Genomic DNA, 20,174 nt, shown 5'->3' on the forward strand with positions numbered 1-20,174 from the left:
CCTTTAAGATTTTTATGGTTCTAGGTCTCACATGTATGTCTTTAATACAGTTTGAGTTTATTTTTGTGTATTGTGTAATTAAATAGTCTGGTTACATTCTTTTGCATAGAGCTGACCAGTTTTGCTAACATCGTTTGTTGAAAATACTGTGTTTTTCAGTGGGGAGGGGACAGTCTTTTAAGCAAATGATGCGGTGAAAACTGGATTTCCATATGCAAAAGAAAGAAGCAGGACTCCTATTTAATACCGTATGCAAAATTAACTCAAAATGCATTAAAGACCTGGAGAGGAGAGGAGTTAGAATGAAAGAAGAGTAGGGGACCCTAAGTTTGTCTAGTCCCTGGAATCAGCTTGATAGTTGTCAAATCATTCTAAATACCTACAAGATCTGAGAAAATAAATGCTGCCATTCTGCCAATAGAAAAAACAACTACTTTTGGCAAAGTAGGAGGTGTGGAGACATGAATCTGGTGTGCTATATTTGAGGAGATGGCAGCCAAGAAGGGAACCAGATTAAGGAGGGTAAACCAAAGTACTAGAAGCAGCAGAGTACAAAATCAGAACTTTAAAAGTCTAGTATTGTGGAGGACATCCCTGGCTTAAAGTTCAAGTGGCAAAGTGAGGTGGAATCCTAGGTGGTGCAGTGTAGTCTCTGGGTACTCATGGTTACAAGAAGAATGGGGTTGTCTGTGTGGAGCAGATTTCCCAGGCATCAGAGTGGGGAAACTGGCTGAGGACTGTGAGTCTTGGCACAAGCTTTTTGCTTTGTGTTGCCACAAACTGTGAACCACTTCATGATGGTGCAACTGCTCTTTGGCAGGGGCCCAGGAAAAGGCAGAAGTAAAAGCAAGACCCCATCCCTCCCCTGGGGAGAACAGCATGGATCTGCACAACAAGAGTCCATAAAATTTGGATACTTGAAACTCAATTATATGCCTCAGATAAAAAGTCACAGGCTGGGTGAACGCAGAGTTCAGACAGAAACCAGAGAGACAAGAGTGATTGCTTCTTTATGAGTGCTCACTGAAGAGTTGGGGAAGAACTTTCAGTTCTGGGGCTAGAGAGTAGGGCACCAGCATTTTAATCTTGCCCATCTTTGCTGAAAGACTTCAGGGAGCAAAACAGCACCACATAGTGGAATCTGTTGCCTCTTACACTAAGCCTGGCCCCCTGGCAAAAGAGGCACATTTCCACAACTGCAAGGGTATCTGGGAATCAGCTCAACAGACACTTCCACCAGAAGACCAGCAGGAATAACTGGCTAACACCAAGTTTACAGATCATAGAGAATTAAGAACTTCTTCTCTTGGGAAAAACAGTATAAAGCATTCACTTTTTAAAAAAATTCTTTAGTCTTTCAGGTTTATTTTTTTGAACTATTAACTTATTTTTTCAATTCATATATATATATATATATATATATATATATATATACACACACACACATTATATATATATGTCATTGTATTGAATTATGTGTGTGTGTGTGTGTGTGTGTGTGTTTCCTTCTTTCCTGTATTGGGACCTAGTTTCTTTTGTCAAGCAGATTAAAATACACCCAAGATCTAGTTTGTTTTGTTTTGTTTTGTTCTATTTTCTTTCTTGTTTTATCTTGCTTTATCTTGCTTTGTCTTCTTCTTCTTCTTCTTCTTCTTCTTCTTCTTCTTCTTCTTCTTTCTTCTTTAAATCTCAGTTGTTGTTGCTACTGCTGTCTTTTCTTTCTGTCCTCTATTCTTTTCTGGACATAATGATGAGATGAAAAAATTCACCCCAAAAGGAAGAACAGGAGGTAATACTCACTGAAGATATTAATCAATACAGATATAAGTAAAATGTCTTCCCCTATAGGGGCACATGGTTCATTCTTTGTTAAGAATCTTCCTTTGTCTCAAGTCATGATCTCAGGGTCCTGGGATTGAACTCCACATCAGGCTACCTGCTCAGCAAAGAGTCTGCTTCTCTCCCTCCTTCTGCCCCTTCCCACCCTTCCTGTGCTCTCGTTCTATCTCTCTCTCTCTCAAATAAATAAATGAAATCTATTAAATAAATTATTATAAATATGCTAGCTGGGCTTGAAAAAAACATAGAAGACACTTGAGAACTCTTTACTGCAGAAATAAAATAATTAAATCTAATTAAGCTGAAGTTAAAATGCTATTACTAAGATGCAGTCAGATATGGAGGCTCTAACAGGAAAGGAAGAACAAGGCAAAGAGATAGCCAGTGATATAGAAGATAAAATCATAGAGAATCAGGACTTTTAAAAGTCTTCTCCATGGAGGGACATTGCTCCAGAGGCTAAACCAGGGGGAAGCCCACATAGGGTCAGAAAAACCCCAGGTCCCATGGGGTTGCAGAAGGACCCGGGGTGTCTGAGTGTTGCATAGGTTGCAGGCATTAGATCAGGGAAGCTGGCTACAGTGACAAAGCCTAGGAGTGAGCTCTCAGCTCAAGGTTACCTTGAACCTGTCACAGGCTGGGTGAGCTCGGAGTGCGACTGAAAGCTACGGAGATGGAAGGGATTGGGTGCTTTTCTCCAAGTGCGAGTGATTGAGCGCTTTCCTCCAAGCGTGACCAGAGGCCAGGGAGACAGGGGTGGTTGGGCGCTTTTCTCTGAGGGCACACTGAGAAGTGGGACCCCGAGCTCTTGGCTCCTCCGGGCTAGAGATTGGGAGGCCACCATCTTCATTCCCATCTTCCAGAACTCTACAGAAAGCGCTCAGGGAACAAAAGCTCCCGAAAGCAAACCTGAGCGGATTACTTAGCCCAGCCCCTGGTAAGGATGGTACAATTCCGCCTGGGGCAAAGACACTTGAGAATCACTACAACAGGCCCCTCTCCCAGAAGATCAACAAGAAATCCAGTCAAGACCAACTTCACTCACCAAGGAGAACAGCAGAATTCCAGAGGAGGAGAAGGCAAATCTTATCTGGACAAAATGACAAGGCAGAAAAACTCACCACAAAGAAAAAAAAAAAAATTAACAGGAGGCAGCACCAAAGACTGGGGACCTAATCAATGCAGACATTGGTAATATGACAGATCTAGAGTTCAGAATGATGATTCTCAAGGTTCTAGCGGGCTCAAAAAAGGCATTGAAGATATTAGAGAAACCCTCTCCAGAGAGATAAAAGCCCTTTCTAGAGAAATAAAAGAACTAAAATCTAACCAGTTGAAATTTAAAAAGCTATTAATGAAGTGCAATAAAAAATGGAGGCTCTTACTGCTAGGATAAATAAGGCAGAAGAAAGAATTAGTGATATAGAAGACCAAGTGACAGAGAATAAAGAAGCTGAGCAAAAGAGAGACAAACACATACTGGACCATGAGGAGAGAATTCAAGAGATAAGTGACACCCTAAGATGACACAACATTAGAATAATTGGGATACCAGAAGAAGAAGAAAGAGAGAGGGGAGCAGAAGGTATATTGGAGAGAATTACTGGAGAGAATTTCCCTAATATGGCAAAGGAAACAAACATCAAAATCCAGGAGATGCAAAGAACATCCCTCAAAATCAACAAAAATAGGTCCACACCTTGTAACCTGATGGTAAAATTTACAAGTCTTAGCGACAAAGAGAAAATCCTGAAAGCAGCCTGGGAAAAGAAGTCTATAACATACAAGGGTAGAAACATTAGATTGGCAGCAGACCTATCCACAGAGACCTGTCAGGCCAGAAAAAAACTGGCGTGATATATTCAGAGCACTAAATGAGAAAAACATGCAGCCAAGTATACTATATCCAGCTAGGCTATCACTGAAAATGGAAGGAAAGATAAAAATCTTCCAGGACAAAAACAAAAAAACAAAAAAAACAAAAAAACAAAAACTGAAAGAATTTGAAAAAACCAAACCAACTCTACAGGAAATATTGAAAGGGGTCCTGTAAGCAAAGAGAGAGCCTAAAAGTAGTAGATCTAAAGGAACAGAGACAATATACAATAACAGCCACCTTACAGGCAATACAATGGCACTAAATTCATAACTCTCAATAGTTACTATGAATTTTAATGGGCTAAATGCCCCAATCAAAAGACAAAGGGTATCAGAATGGATTAAAGAAAAATCAACATACTACCTACAGGAAACTAATTTTAGACCTGAAGACACCTCCAGATTTAAAGTGAGGGGTTGGAAAACAATGTACCATGCTAATGGACATCAGAAGAAAGCTGGGGTGGCAATCCTTATAACAGATCAATTAGATTTTAAACCAAAGAGTATAATAAGATATGAGGAAGGACAATATATCATACTCAAAGGGTCTGCCCAACAAGAAGACCTAACAATTTTAAATATCTATGTCCCTAACATGGGAGAAGCCAACTATATAAACCAATTAATAACAAAATCAAAGAAATACATCTACAATAATACAATAATAGTAGGGGACTTTAATACTCCCCTCACTAAAATGGACAGATCATCTAAGCAAAAGATCAATAAGGAAATAGAGGCCTTAAATGACCAACTGGACCAAATGGACATCACAGATATATTCAGAACATTACATCTCAAAGCAACACAATATACATTCTTCTCTAGTGCACATGGAACATTCTCCAGAATAGATCACATCCTGGGTCCTAAATCAGGTCTCAAGCGGAATCAAAAGATTGGGATCATTCCCTGCATATTTTCAGACCACAATGCTCTGAAGCTAGAACTCAATCACAAGAGCAACGTTGGAAAGAACCCAAATACATGGAGACTAAACAGCATCCTTCTAAAAAATGAATGGGTCAACCAGGAAATTATAGATTATTTGAAAAAATTCTTGGAAACAAATGATAATGAAAACACAAGGGTTGAAGATATGTGGGAAACAACAAAGGAATTCCTGAGAGGAAAATATATAGTGGTACAAGCCTTTCTCGAGAAACAAGAAAGGTCTCAAATACACAACATAACCCTACACCTAAAGGAGCTGGACAAAGAACAAGAAAGAAACCCTAAACCCAGCAGGAGAAGAGAAATCATAAAGATCAGAGCAGAAATCAATGAAATAGAAACTAAAAAAACAAAAACAAACAAACAAAAAACAATAAAGCAAATCAACAACACTAGGAGCTGGTTCTTTGAGAGAATTAATAAGATTGACAAACCCCTGGCCAGACTTAACAAAAAGAAAAGAGAAAGGACCCAAATAAATAAAATCATGAATGAAAGAGGAGAGATCACAACCAACACCAAAGATCTACAAACAATTATAAGAACATACTATGAGGAACTCTATCTCAACAAATTTGACAATCTGGAAGAAATGGATACATTTCTAGAGACATATGAACTACCACAACTGAACCAGGAAGAAATAGAAAACCTGAACAGACCCATAACCAGTAAGGAGATTGAAACAGTCATCAAAAATCTCCAAACAAACAAAAGTCTAGGGCCAAACAGCTTCCAGGGGAATTCTACCAAACATTTAAAGAAGAATTAATTCCTATTCTCCTGAAACTGTTCCAAAGAATAGAAATGGAAAGAAAAATTTCCAAATTCATTTTATGAGGCCAGCGACCCCTTGATCCCAAAACCAAACAAAGATCCCATCAAAAAAGAAAATTACAGACCAATATCGTTGATGAACACAGATGCGAAAATTCTCACCAAAATACTGGCCAATAGTATCCAACAGTATATTAAAAGGATTATTCACCATGACCAAGTGGGATTTATTCCAGAGCTGCAAGGTTGGTTCAACATCCGCAAATCAATCAATATGATACAATACATTAATAAAAGATAGAATAAGAACCATATGATACTCTCAATAGATGCTGAAAAAGCATTTGACAAAGTGCAGCATCCCTTCCTGATTAAAACCCTTCAAAGTGTAGGGATAGAGGGCACATACCTCAATATTATCAAAGCCACCTATGAAAAACCCACGGCAAATATCATTCTCAATGGAGAAAAACTAAAAGCTTTTCTGCTAAGGTCAGGAATACGACAAGGATGTCCGTTATCACCACTACTGTTCAAAATAGTACTAGAAGTCTTAGCCTCAGCAATCAGTCAAGAAAAAAAAAAAAAAAAAGAAATTAAAGGCATCCAAATAGGCAAAGAAGAATTCAAATATATCTCTTTGCAGATGATATGATACTCTATATGGAAAACCCAAAAGACTCCACTCCAAAACTGGTAGAACTTTGTACAGGAATTCAGTAAGGTGTCAGGATATAAAATCAATGCACAGAAATCAGTTGCATTTCTCTACACCAACAACAAGACAGAAGAAAGAGAAATTAAGAAGTCAATCCCATTTACAATTGCACCCAAAACCATAAGATACCTATGAATAAACCTAACCAAACAGGCAAAGAATCTATACTCAGAAAACTATAAAGTACTCATGAAAGAAATTGCAGAAGACACAAAGAAATGGAAAAATGTTCCATGCTCCTGGATTGGAAGAACAAATATTATGAAAATGTCTACTCTACCTAAAGCAATCTACACATTTAATGCAATGCCTATCAAAATCCCACCCATTTTTTTCAAATAAATGGAACAAATAACCTTAAAATATATATGGAACCAGAAAATACCTCAAATAGCCAAAGGAATTTTGAAAAAGAAACCCAAAGTTGGTGGCATCACAATCCCGGACTTCAAGCTCTATTACAAACCTGTCATCATCAAGACAGTATGGTACTGGTACAAAAACAGACACATAGATCAATGGAACAGAATCGGGACCCCAGAAATAGACCCTCAACTCTATGGTCAACTAATCTTCAACAAAGCAGGAAAGAATGTCCAATGGAAAAAAGACGGCCTCTTCAACAAATGGTACTGGGAAAACTGGACAGCCTCATGTAGAAAAATAAGAGTGGACCATTTCCTTACACAACACAGGATAATAGACTCAAAATGGATGAAGGACCTCAATGTGAGGAAGGACTCAATCAAAGTCCTTGTGGAGAACACTGGCAGCAATCTCTTCAACCTCAGCCGCAGCAACTTTTTCCTAAGAACATCGCCAAAAGGCAAGGGAAGCAAGGGCAGAAATGAACTATTGAGATTTCATCAAGATCAAAAGCTTTTGCACAGCAAAGGAAACAGTTAACAAAACCAAAAGACAACTGACAGAATGGGAGAAGATATTTGCAAATGACAGATCAGATAAAGGGATAGTATCCAAAATCTATAAAGAGCTTATCAAACGCAACACCCAAAGAACAAATAATCCAATCAAGAAATGGGCAGGGGACATGAACAGACATTTCTGCAAAGAAGACATCCCAATGGTCAACAGACCCATGCAAAAGTGCTCCACATCACTCAGCATCAGGGAAATAGAAATCAAAACCATGATGAGATACCACCTCACACCAGTCAGAATGGCTAAAATCAACAAGTCAGGAAATGACAGATGCTGGCGAGGATGCAGAGATAGGGGAACCCACCTACACTGTTGGTGGTAATGCAAGCTTGTGCAACCACTCTGGAAAAAAGCATGGGTGTTTCTCAAAAAAAGTTGAAAATAGAGCTATCCTATGACCCAGCAATTGCACTACTGGGTATAAAGATACAAATGTAGTGATCCAAAGGGATATGTGCACCCGAATGTTTATAGCAGCAATGTCTACAATAGCCAAACTGTGGAAAGAACCTAGATGCCCATCAACAGATGAATGGAAAAAGAATAGGTGGTATATATATATACAATGGAATACTATGCAGCCATCAAAAGAAATGAAATCTTGCCATTTGCGATGACATGGCTGGAACTAGAGGGTATTATGCTTAGGGAAATAAGTCAATTGGAGAAAGACAACTATCATATGATCTCCCTGATGTGAGGAAGTTGAGATGCAATGTGGAGGGTTTGGGGGGTAGGAAAAGAATAAATGAAACAAGATGGGATCAGGAAAGAGATAAGCCATAAGAGACTCTTAATCTCACAAAACAAACCGAAGGTTTCTGGGGGGAGGGGGTATGGAGAGTGTGGTGGGATTATGGACATTGGGGAGGGTATGTGCTATGATGAGTGCTATGAAGTGTGTAATCCTGGCAATTCACAGAGCTGTACCCCTGTGGCTAATAATACATTATATGTTTATAAAAAATAAAATAAATTATAAAAATATATTTAGATGGAATGTGGTGATAAAAAAAAGAAGGAATGGAAAAAACTAATAAAGAATGAATGGGTCAACAAGGAAATTAAAGAAGGATTTAAAAAATACATGAAAGCAAATGAAAATGTGATAGTTCAAAACCATTGGGATGCAGCAAAGGTGGTCCTAAGAGGCAAGAATATAGCAATAAAGGCCTTTCTCAAACAAGTAAATTCTCAAACATACCACCTAACCTTACTTACTCCTAAAGGAGCTAGAAAGGGAACTACAAATGAAGCCTAAATATAGCAGAAGGGAAATAATAAAGATTAGAAGAGAAATCAATGATATACAAATAAAAATGACATTCTAACAGTTTGATAAAACTAGGATCTAGGATTGATAAATCCCTAACCAGTCATATTAAAAAAATAATAAATAAATAAAAGAAAAAGAAAGATAGGACCCAAATAAATAAAATCATGATAGAAAGAGGAGAGACCAAAACCCACACTGAAGAAATACAATTATAAGAAAATATTATTACCAATTATATGCCAACAAATTAGGCAATCTGGAAGAAATGGATACATTTTTATAAACTTAAAAACTACCACATTAAAACAGAAAGAAATAGAAAATCTGGACAGACCCATAACAAGCAAAGAAACTGAATCAGTAATCAGGGGTGCCTGGGTGGCTCAGTGGGTTAAATGTTTGCATTTGGCTTGGGTCATGATCCCAGGATCCTGGGATTAAGCCCTGCATTGGACTCTCTGCTCAGTGGGGAGAGTGTTTCTCCATCTTCTGTTCCTCTGCTTACTGCTCTGCCTACTTGTGACCCCTCTCTCTGTGTGTCAAATAAATAAACAAATAAATAAATGAAATAAAATATTTTTAAAAAAATAAATTGAATCAGCAATCAACAATCTACTATCAAACAAGAGTCTAGGGCTGGACGGCCTCCCAGCACTTTAATTGCCAAACGTTTAAAGAATTTAAAGAATTAAGGAAATTGTCACCTTCTGCCCTCTTGGTGGAAATATAAAATGGTACAGACACCGTGAAAAACATTATGGTGGCTTCTTAGAAAATTAAAATAAAAAATTAAGTAGGAGGAGTCAAGATGGCAGAGAAGTAGCAGGCTGAGACTACATCAGCTAGCAGGAGATCAGCTAGATAGCTTATCTAAAGATTGTAAACACCTGCAAATCCATCAGCAGATCGAAGAGAAGAAGAACAGCAATTCTGGAAACAGAAAAACAACCACTTTCTGAAAGTTAGGACCGGCAGAAAGTGAATCCAAAGCGACGGGAAGATAGACCCCGGGGGGAGGGGCCGGCTAACGACAAGCGGCGGAGCAATGGAGCACAAAATCGGGACTTTTAAAAGTCTGTTCCGCTGAGGGACATCACTCGAGAGGCTAAACCGGGGCGAAGCAAACGTGGGGTCCTAGAAGTATCGGGGGTGTCTGAGTGTCGCAGAGCTTGCGGGTATTGGAATGGGAAAACCAGCTACAGAGACAGAGCCGACAGTAAGATCACAGCTCGGGGTTACCTTGAACTGGTCGCAGGCTCGGTGAGCTGGGAGTACGGCTGGAGGTCAGGCAGACGGGAGTAACTGGGCACTGTTCTCTGAGGATGCACTGAGGAGTGGGGCCCCGGGCTCTCGGTTCCTCCGGGCCAGAGACCAGGAGGCCGCCATTTGTATTCCCATCCTCCTAAACTCTACAGAAAGGGCTCAGGGAACAAAAGCTCCTGATAGCAAACCCGAGCGGATTACTCAGCCCGGCCCCTTCTAAGGGCGGTGCAATTCTGCCTGGGGCAAAGACACTTGAGAATCACTACACCAGGCCCCTCCCCCAGAAGAACAACAAGAAATCCAGCCAAGACCAAGTTCACCTACCAAGGAGTGTGGTTTCAATACCAAGAAGATCAGCAGAATTCCAGAGGAGGAGAAAGCAAAGCACGGAACTCATGGCTTTCTCAATGTGATGTTTTTAGACTTGCAGTTAATTTATTTTTTTTTTCATTTTTTTCCCTTCTTCTGCAAAAATTGTTTTTACCTGTTACCCTTTTCTTTTTTTAACGTTTTTTTAACTAGTTTACCTAATATATATATTATCTTTATTATATTTTTCTTTATTCGTTTTCTTTTTTTAATTCTTTGTTTTATTTATTTTTTCTTTTTTTCTTTTTGAACCTCTTTTTATCCCCTTTCTCCCCCCTCACGATTTGGGATCTCTTTTGATTTAGTTAAAGCATATTTTCCTGGGGTTGTTGCCACCGTTTTAGTATTTTACTTGCTCCTTCATACACTCTTATCTGGACAAAATGACAAGGTGAAAAAATTCAACACAAAAAAAAAGAACAAGAGGAAGTGCCGAAGGCTAGGGACCTAATAAATACAGACATTGGTAATATGACAGATCTAGAAGTCAGAATGACAATTCTCAAGGTTCTAGCCGGGCTCGAAAAAGGCATGGAAGATATTAGAGAAACCCTATCTGGAGATATAAAAGCCATTTCTGGAGAAATAAAAGAACTAAAATCTAACCAAGTTGAAACCAAAAAAAGCTATTAATGAGGTGCAATCAAAAATGGAGACTCTCACTGCTAGGATAAATGAGGCAGAAGAAAGAATTAGTGATATAGAAGACCAAATGACAGAGAATAAAGAAGCTGAGCAAAAGAGGGACAAACAGCTACTGGACCACGAGGGGAGAATTCGATGATAAGTGACAACATAAGATGAAACAACATTAGAATAATTGGGATTCAAGAAGAAGAAGAAAGAGAGAGGGGAGCAGAAGGTATACTGGAGAGAATTATTGGGGAGAATTTCCCCAATATGGCAAAGGGAATGAGTATAAAAATTCGGGAGGTTCAGAGAACGTCCCTCAAGATCAATAAGAATAGGCCCAGACCCCGTCACCTAATAGTACAATTTACAAGTCTTAGTGAGAAAGAGAAAATCCTGAAAGCAGCCCGGGAAAAGAAGTCTGTAACATACAATGGTAAAAATATTAGATTGGCAGCTGACTTATCTACAGAGACCAGGCAGGCCAGAAAGAGCTGGCATGATGATTTCAGAGCACTAAACGAGAAAAACATGCAGCCAAGAATACTATATCCAGCTAGGCTATCATTGAAAATAGATGGAGAGATTAAAAGCTTCCAGGACAAAAACTGAAAGAATTTGCAAACACCAAACCAGCTCTACAGGAAATATTGAAAGGGGTCCTCTAAGCAAAGAGAGAGCCTACAAGTGGTAGATCAGAAAGGAACAAAGACACTATACAGTAACAGGAACCTTCCAGGCAATACAATGGCACTAAATTCATATCTCTCAATAGTTACCCTGAATGTTAATGGGCTAAATGCCCCAGTCAAAAGACACAGGGTATCAAAATGGATAAAAAACCAAAACTCATCTATATGTTTCCTCCAAGAAACTCATTTTAAGGCGAAGACTCCTCCAGATTGAAAGTGAAGGGGTGGAAAAGAATTTACCATGCTAATGGACATCAGAAGAAAGCAGGAGTGGCAATCCTTATATCAGATCCATTAGATTTTAAGCCAAAGACTATAATAAGAGATGAGGAAGGACACCACATCATACTCAAAGGGTCTGTCCAACAAGAAGATCTAACAGTTTTAAATATCTATGCGCCCAACATGAGAGCAGCCAACTATATAAAACAATTAATAACAAAATCAAAGAAACACATCAACAATAATACAATAATAGTAGGGGACTTTAACACTCCCCTCACTGAAATGGACAGAGCATCCAAGCAAAAGATCAGCAAGGAAATAAAGGCCTTAAACGACACACTGGACCAGATGGACATCACAAATATATTCAGAATATTCCATCCCAAAGCAACAGAATACACATTCTTCTCTAGTGCACATGGAATATTCTCCAGAATAAATCACATCCTCGGTCCTAAGTCAGGACTCAACTGGTATCAAAAGATTGGGATCATTCCCTGCATATTTTCAGATCACAATGCTCTGAAGCTAGAACTCAACCACATGAGGAATTTTGGAAAGAACCCAAATACATGGAGACTAAACAGCATCCTTCTAAAGAATGAATGGGTCAACCGGGAAATTAAAGAACAATTGAAAATGAATCATGGAAACAATTGATTCAAAATCTGTGGAACACAACAAAGGCAGACCTGAGAGGAACATATATAGCAGTACAAGCCTTTCTCAAGAAACAAGAAAGGTCTCAGGTACACAACCTAACCCTACACCTAAAGGAGCTGGAGAAAGAACAGGAAAGAAACCCTAAGCCCAGCAGGAGAAGAGAAATCGTAAAGATCAGAGCAGAAATCAATGAAATAGAAACCAAAAAAACAATACAGCAAATCAACAAAACTAGGAGCTGGTTCTTTGAAAGAATTAATAAAATTGATAAAGCCTTGGCCAGACTTATCAAAAAGAAAAGAGAAAGGACCCAAATAAATAAAATCATGAATGCAGGAGGAGAGATCACAACTAACACAAAGAAATACAAACTATTATAAGAACATACTATGAGCAACTCTACGCCAATAAATTTGACAATCTGGAAGAAGTGGATGCATTGCTAGAAACATATAAACTACCACAACTCAACCAGGAAGAAATAGAAAGCCTGAACAGACCCATAACCAGGAAGGAGATTGAAACAGTCCTTAAAAATCTCCAAACAAACAAAAGCCCAGGGCCAGATGGCTTCCCGGGGGAATTCTACCAAACATTTAAAGAAGAACTAATTCCTATTCTCCTGAAACTGTTCCAAAAAATAGAAATGAAAGGAAAACATCCAAACTCAACTTATGAGGCCAGCATCACCTTGATCCCAAAAGCAGACAAGGATCCCCTCAAAAAAGAGAGCTATAGACCAATATCCTTGATGAACAGAGATGTAAAAATTCTCACCAAAAATCTAGTCAATAGGATTCAACAGTACATTAAAAGGATTATTCACCACGACCAAGTGGGATTTATTCCAGGGCTGCAAGGTTGGTTCAACATCTGCAAATCAGTCAATGTGATACAGCACATCAATAAAAGAAAGAACAAGAGCCATATGATACTCTCAATAGATGCTGAAAAAGCATTTGACAAAGTGCAGCATCCCTTCCTGATCAAAACTCTTCAAAGTGTAGGGATAGAGGGCACATACCTCAATATCATCAAAGCCATCTATGAAAAACTCACTGCAAATATCATCCTCAATGGAGAAAACCTGAAAGCTTTTCCGCTAAGGTCAGGAACACGGCAGGGATGTCCATTATCACCACTGCTATTCAACATAGTACTAGAAGTCCTAGCCTCAGCAATCAGACAACAAAAGGAAATTAAAGGCATCCAAATCGGTAAAGAAGAAGTCAAGTTATCACTCTTCACAGATGATATGATACTATATGTGGAAAACCCAAAAGACTCCACTCCAAAACTGCTAGAACTTGTCCAGCAATTCAGTAAAGTGTCAGGATATAAAATCAATGCACAGAAATCAGTTGCATTTCTCTACACGAACAGCAAGACAGAAGAAAGAGAAATTAAGGAGTCAATCCCATTTACAATTGCACCCCAAACCATAAGATACCTAGGAATAAACCTAACCAAAGAGGCACAGAATCTATACTCAGAAATCTATAAAGTACTCATGAAAGAAATTGAGGAAGACACAAAGAAATGGAAAAATGTTCCACGCTCCTGGATTGGAAGAATAAATATTGTGAAAATGTCTATGCTACCTAAAGCAATCTACACATTTAATTCAATTCCTATCAAAGTATCATCCATCTTTTTCAAAGAAATGGAACAAATAATTCTAAAATTTATGTGACACTAGAAAAGACCTCGAATATCCAAAGGGATATTGAAAAAGAAAGCCAACGTTGGTGGTATCACCATTCCGGACATCAGGCTCTATTACAAAGCTATCATCATCAAGACAGCATGGTACTGGCACAAAAACAGACACATAGATCAATGGAACAGAATAGAGAGCCCAGAAATAGACCCACAACTCTATGGTCAAATAATCTTCTACAAAGCTGGAAAGAATGTCCAATGGAAAAAAGACAGCCTCTTCAAAAAATGGTCTAGGAAAATTGGACAGCCACATGCAGAAAAATGAAATTGGACCATTTCCTTACATCACACACGGAAATAGACTCAAAATGGATGAAGCACCTCAATGTGCGAAAGGAATCCAACAAAACCCTTGAGGAGAACACAGGCAGCAAACTCTGTGACCTCAGCCTCAGCAACATCTTACTAGGAACATCACCAAAGGCAAGGGAAGCAAAAGCAAAAATGAACTATTGGGATTTCATCAAGATCAAAAGCTTTTGCACAGCAAAGGAAACAGTTAACAAAATCAAAAGACAACTGACAGAATGGGAGAAGATATTTGCAAACGACCTATCAGATAAAGGACTAGTGTCCAAAATCTATAAAGAACTTAGCAAACTCAACACCCAAAGAACAAATAATCCAATCAAGAAATGGGCAGATTACATGAGCAGACATTTCTACAAAGAAGACATCCAGATGGCCAGCAGACACATGAAAATGTGCTCCATATCACTTGGCATCAGGGAAATACAAATCAAAACCACAAAGAGATATCACCTCACACCAGTCAGAATGGCTTAAATCAACAAGTCAGGAAATGACAGATGCTGGCGAGGATGCGGAGAAAGGGGAACCCTCCTACACTGTTGTTGGGAATGCAAGCTGGTGCAGCCTCTCTGGAAAACAGCATGGAGGTTCCTCAAAATGTTGAAAATAGAACTGCCCTATGACCCAGCAATTGCACTACTGGGTATTTACCCTAAATATACAAATGTAGTGATCCAAAGGGGCACGTGCACCCGAATGTTTATAGCAGCAATGTCCACAATAGCCGAACTCTGGAAAGAACCTAGATGTCCATCAACAGATGAATGGATAAAGAAGATGTGGTGCATATATACAGTGGAATACTATGCAGCCATCAAAAGAAATGAAATCTTTCCATTTGCAACAACATGGATGGAACTAGAGCGTATCACCCTTAGCGAAATAAGTGTAGCAGACAAAGACAACTATCATATGATCTCCCTGATATGAGGAAGTGGTGATGCAACATGGGGGCTAAGTGGGTAGAAGAAGAATCAATAAAACAAGATGGGATTGGGAGGGAGACAAACCATAAGGGACTCTTAATCTCACAAAACAAATTGAGGTTTGCTGGGGGAAGGGGGGTTGGGAGAAGAGGGTGGGATTATGGACATTGGGGAGGGTATGTGCTTTGGTGAGTGCTGTGAAGTGTGTAAACCTGTTGATTCACAGACCTGTACCCCTGGGTTTAAAAATATATGTTTATAAAAAATAAAAAATTAAAAAAGAAAAAGAAAAGCTGTCATCATCAAGACAGCATGGTACTGGCACAAAAACAGACAAATAGATCAATGGAACAGAATAGAGAGCCCAGAAATAGACCCTCAACTCTATGGTCAACTAATCTTCGACAAAGCTGGAAAGAATGACCAATGGAAAAAAGACAGCCTCTTTAATAAATGGTATTGGGGAAATTGGACAGCCACATGCAGAAAAATGAAATTAGACCATTTTCTTACACCACTCACGAAAATAGACTCAAAGTGGATGAAACACCTCAATGTGCGAAAGGAATCCATCAAAATCCATGAGGAGAACACAGGCAGCAACCTCTTCGACCTCAGCCACAGTAACATCTTCCTAGGAACATGGCCAAAGGCAAGGGAAGCAAGGGCAAAAATGAACTATTGGGATTTCATCAAGATCAAAAGCTTTTGCACAGCAAAGGAACAGTTAACAAAATCATAAGACAACTGACAGAATGGGAGAAGATATTTGCAAACGACCTATCAGATAAAGGACTAGTGTCCAAAATCTATAAAGAACTTAGCAAACCCAACAAAACAACACCCAAAGAACAAATAATCCAATCAAGAAATGTCAGACGATATGAACAGACATTTCTGCAAAGAAGACATCCAGATGGCCAACAGACACATGAAAATGTGCTCCATATCACTCGGCATCAGGGAAATGCAAATCAAAACCACAAAGAGATATCACCTCACACCAGTCAGAATGGCTAAAATCAACATGTCAGGAAATGACAGATGCTGGCGAGGATGCGGAGAAAGGAGAACCCTCCTACACTGTTGGTGGGAATGCAAGCTGGTGCAACCACTCTGGAAAACAGCATGGAGGTTCCTCAAAATATTGAAAATAGGACTGCCCTATGACCCAGCAATTGCACTACTGGGTATTTACCCTAAAGATACAAACGTAGTGATCTGAAGGTGCACGTGCACCCGAATGTTTATAGCAGCAATGTCCACAATAGCCAAGCTATGGAAAGAACCTAGATGTCCATCAATGGATGAATGGATAAAGAAGAAGTGGTATATATACACAATGGAATACTATGCAGGCATCAAAAAATGAAATCTTTCCATTTGGGACAACATGGATGGAACTAGATCGTATCATGCTTAACGAAATAAGTGTAGCAGAGAAAGACAACTATCATATGATCTCCCTGATATGAGGAAGTGGTGATGCAACATGGGAGCTTAAGTGGGTAGGAGAAGAATCAATGAAACAAGATAGGATTGGGAGGGAGACAAACCATAAGTGACTCTTATTCTCACAAAACAAACTGAGGGTTCCTGGGGGGAGGGGGTTGGGAGAAGGGGGTTGGGGTTATGGACATTAGGGAGGGTATGTGCATTGGTGAGTGCTGTAAAGTGTGTCAACCGGGCGATTCACAGACCTGTACCCCTGGTATAAAAATGTATATTTATAAAAAATTTTTAAAAATTTTAAAAAATTAAGTAAAATTATGATAGGACTCAGAATTTCCACTTCTGTGACTATATTGAAAGGTAAACAAAGCACGTGTCAAAAGCATATCCATATTCATGGTAGCATTATTTCCCATAAGTAAAACATGGAAGCAATACAAGTGTCCAATAATGTCTGATTGGATACGCAAAATATGAACATACCGTGGGATATTATTAATCCATGAAAAAGAATGGAATCTTGTGATTTGCAAGAGCATAAATGGAGCTAGAGATTATAAGGCAAAATTAAATAAATCAATCAAAGAAAGACAAATATGATATGATCTCCCTCATATGTGGAATTGAAGAAACAAAACAAGGGAACAATGGAAAGAGAGAGAATGAGAAACCAAGAAATACACTCTTAACAATAGAAAACAAGCTGATGGTTACCAGATGAGAGGAGATGGATGGTTAGAGAAAAAAAGTGATGGTGACTAAAGAGGACACTTGTCTTGATGAGCACCAGATGATGTATGGAATTGTTGAATCACTATTGTTCACCTGATACTAATATAACACTGTCTGTTAACTATATTGTAATTAAAATTTAAAATTTTAGTAAAACAATAAAGGCATGGGGATGATGCTAAGGGAAAAGGAGGAAATTCTGTATATGTTGCAATATGGATGACACTTGCAGACTTTATGCTAAGTGAAATCAGCTGGTCACAGAAAGACAAATATTGTATGATTCCTCTTATATGAGATACTTAGAGTAGTCAAAATCATATAGACAGAAAGTTGAATGGTTGTTGCCAGGATTGAGGGGGAGGGAAGAATGAGAAGGTATTGTAGATACAGAGGTAGGTATAGAGTTTCAGTTTTGTAAAATGGAAAGAGTTATAAAGATGGATGGTGGTGATAGTTACACAACATTATGAAGGTATTTAATGCCACTGGAGTGTACACTAAAATGGTTAAGATGGTAAATTTTATGTTATGTGTATTTTGCCCCAATAAAAATATTGAAGAATAAAAAAATACTGAGACTCATACTGTAAACCAGCTAATGATAGCTTAATAGTCACTGTCTGCCATCTTTCCCAAAGTGGTTTTCTGCTCTTTATATCTTCCTGTCTGGCAGATGTAAGGCCTATTGTCCATATTCAGATCTCCTAGAATCAACTGTCACACACTTATTCCCAGAACATGCCAATTACATTACTTCCATTACCAAAATTTTCTTCCATCTAATGTATTTTACTTCCTGGCTCTACCAAGTGGCTAAACCACACGAAACTTTGCTCTATCCTTTCAATACTGTGCTTTACACAAATCTGTGCTGCTGGGAACCTTATCCAAGACCAGGTTTTAAGCTTTGTACTGCATCCCTCACTACAGCAAGCATGTCTGCATATAATGTCGATCTGTTCCTGGCCTCATATTGCCAAGAACCTGGACAATCTTACTGCGTTAAATAGATTTTCAGAAATACACCTGAAGAAGCCCTTCTAAAAGTGAAATCTGTATAGCAGTGCTACCAAAAGATGCTCACTAATTAAAGTTTCAGTAATTAAATATGATAAATTTTACATACTCTATTCCCATCTTGGATATTTTTGATGAACAAAAATAAATACAAGTCTCTGAGAAGCTCTGCAGCAAAGAATACTATTTGACCACATTTAACCTAGTATTTGGCAAACACATTCAGACTTTTTTCCACCAAACACTTATCCCTTGGAACTCAGTTTGAGAGATGCCTGTTTCAAGTGTACCTCTGAGGTACCCCCAGGCTCCAGTTTCTAAACCCTCTCCAGTTCTCAGGTTCCAGTCAATGAATTTCATAAGTTAAAGATTCCTCACCCAGGATTCCAAGATGCTTATTTTCCTCCAGCTCCACCTTTTCCTGGAATGTCTCATCTCGGAAGGCTTCATATCGGACTTTCCAGTAAGTGCCCCCAATCCGACTGGAACTCTTCTGGAAGAATTTATCTGAGCCACTGGCATATAAAAAAAAGCAAATGTTACATGACTTAATTGTGTCTCAAATAGATCCCCATCTCATCCTCAGTCTCATCAAGTTATAGATATTTAGGAAGAACCTCAGAGATCCTCCAGGTTAAATTCCACCCAATGAAGATATCTCCTTTGATGGCACCACTAATAAGAAATACACAGAGTCTCAAGGATGTGGAGAAATTGTCAAGTCTTGAATTTTTCAAAAGTCAAGAGACTTTATTTCGAAGAAAGCAATTCCTCTTACTGTTGGATAGTTTTAATGGTTGAAGTTCTTTTTTATAGTAGGCTAAAATCTTCTCTTGTAAATTTCAGACAATGGGACCAGTTCTGCCCTCTGAAGTTAAACAGCCTTACGTCTGTCCTAATCATCCTCAAGTAGTCAAGATCATTTCTCGCCTTAATTAAAAAAAAAAAATATATATATATATATATATTTCATTTCAGGGCACCTGGGTGGGTCAGTCAATTAAGCAACCGATTTCAGTTCAGGTCATGATCTCAGGGTCCTGGGATTGAGTCTTGTGTTTGGCTCGGCCCTCAGCCAGCGGTCTGCTTTTCCCCCTCCTTCTGCCCCTCCTTCTGCTTGTGCTTTCTTTCTCTGTATCACTCAAATAAATAAATAAAATCTTTTAAAAAATATTCTTCATTTCAAAATGAAAGCCTGCTAAATTAGCAAGCACAGTTGGGATATTTCTAGAAGCTATGCTGAGACCCAAGTCCTTATTTGCTTATGGTTTCCTCAGATTCATCCCATTATTTCTTACTGGAAGAATAAATATGATGGGTTCCCTAGAATATTCCTCCCCAAATTCTCCTAGTCTTTTACTAAGTACCTCTTCTGTAAAAGACCACAAATCATTGATAGCCCAGTGAGTCATTATAACTTAAGACCTAGTGTCTGAATAGGGAACTAATCTTCTACCTTATTTTGCCTACATCTGAGTAATGGATGAGACAGGAAAATTTGGAGAAATAACTCTAAAAGGATGATAATGGAATGGCTACAAGGTAGGTTGCTCCTGCTCTTCCTGTATTTCTCTGAATGCTTTTTATACTCCTGATCAAATGCCTCTTTCATATTATAGAAAAGTAAGGAAGGGGAAATGAGGTAAACAATGAGTAAAATAAAGGAGAGTTGGATAAATGCCTTTTCAACTCTTCTGGCTTCTTTTGGGTCTTATTTTCTTAATGAAGCCTGGGATCATAGCAGAAGCTATCTCAAACTGTGCTTGAACCCTTTGCTGAGG

The 20,174-nt window shown here is 38.7% G+C and overlaps 1 protein-coding gene across 1 annotated transcript in view; it reads right to left on the reverse strand.

Moving 5' to 3' along the window:
* HEPH (hephaestin) overlaps positions 1–20,174 on the reverse strand; it is a 125,869-nt gene that overhangs the window by 82,844 nt on the left and 22,851 nt on the right. Inside the window, exon 7 of the mRNA XM_082715898.1 lies at positions 18,772–18,908. Coding sequence (XP_082572024.1) covers positions 18,772–18,908 — 137 coding nt within the window. The remainder of the gene's footprint in view (positions 1–18,771; positions 18,909–20,174) is intronic.

This window comes from Mustela nivalis, assembly GCF_964662115.1.
Source record: "Mustela nivalis genome assembly, chromosome: X".
Lineage (NCBI taxonomy): Eukaryota > Metazoa > Chordata > Mammalia > Carnivora > Mustelidae > Mustela > Mustela nivalis.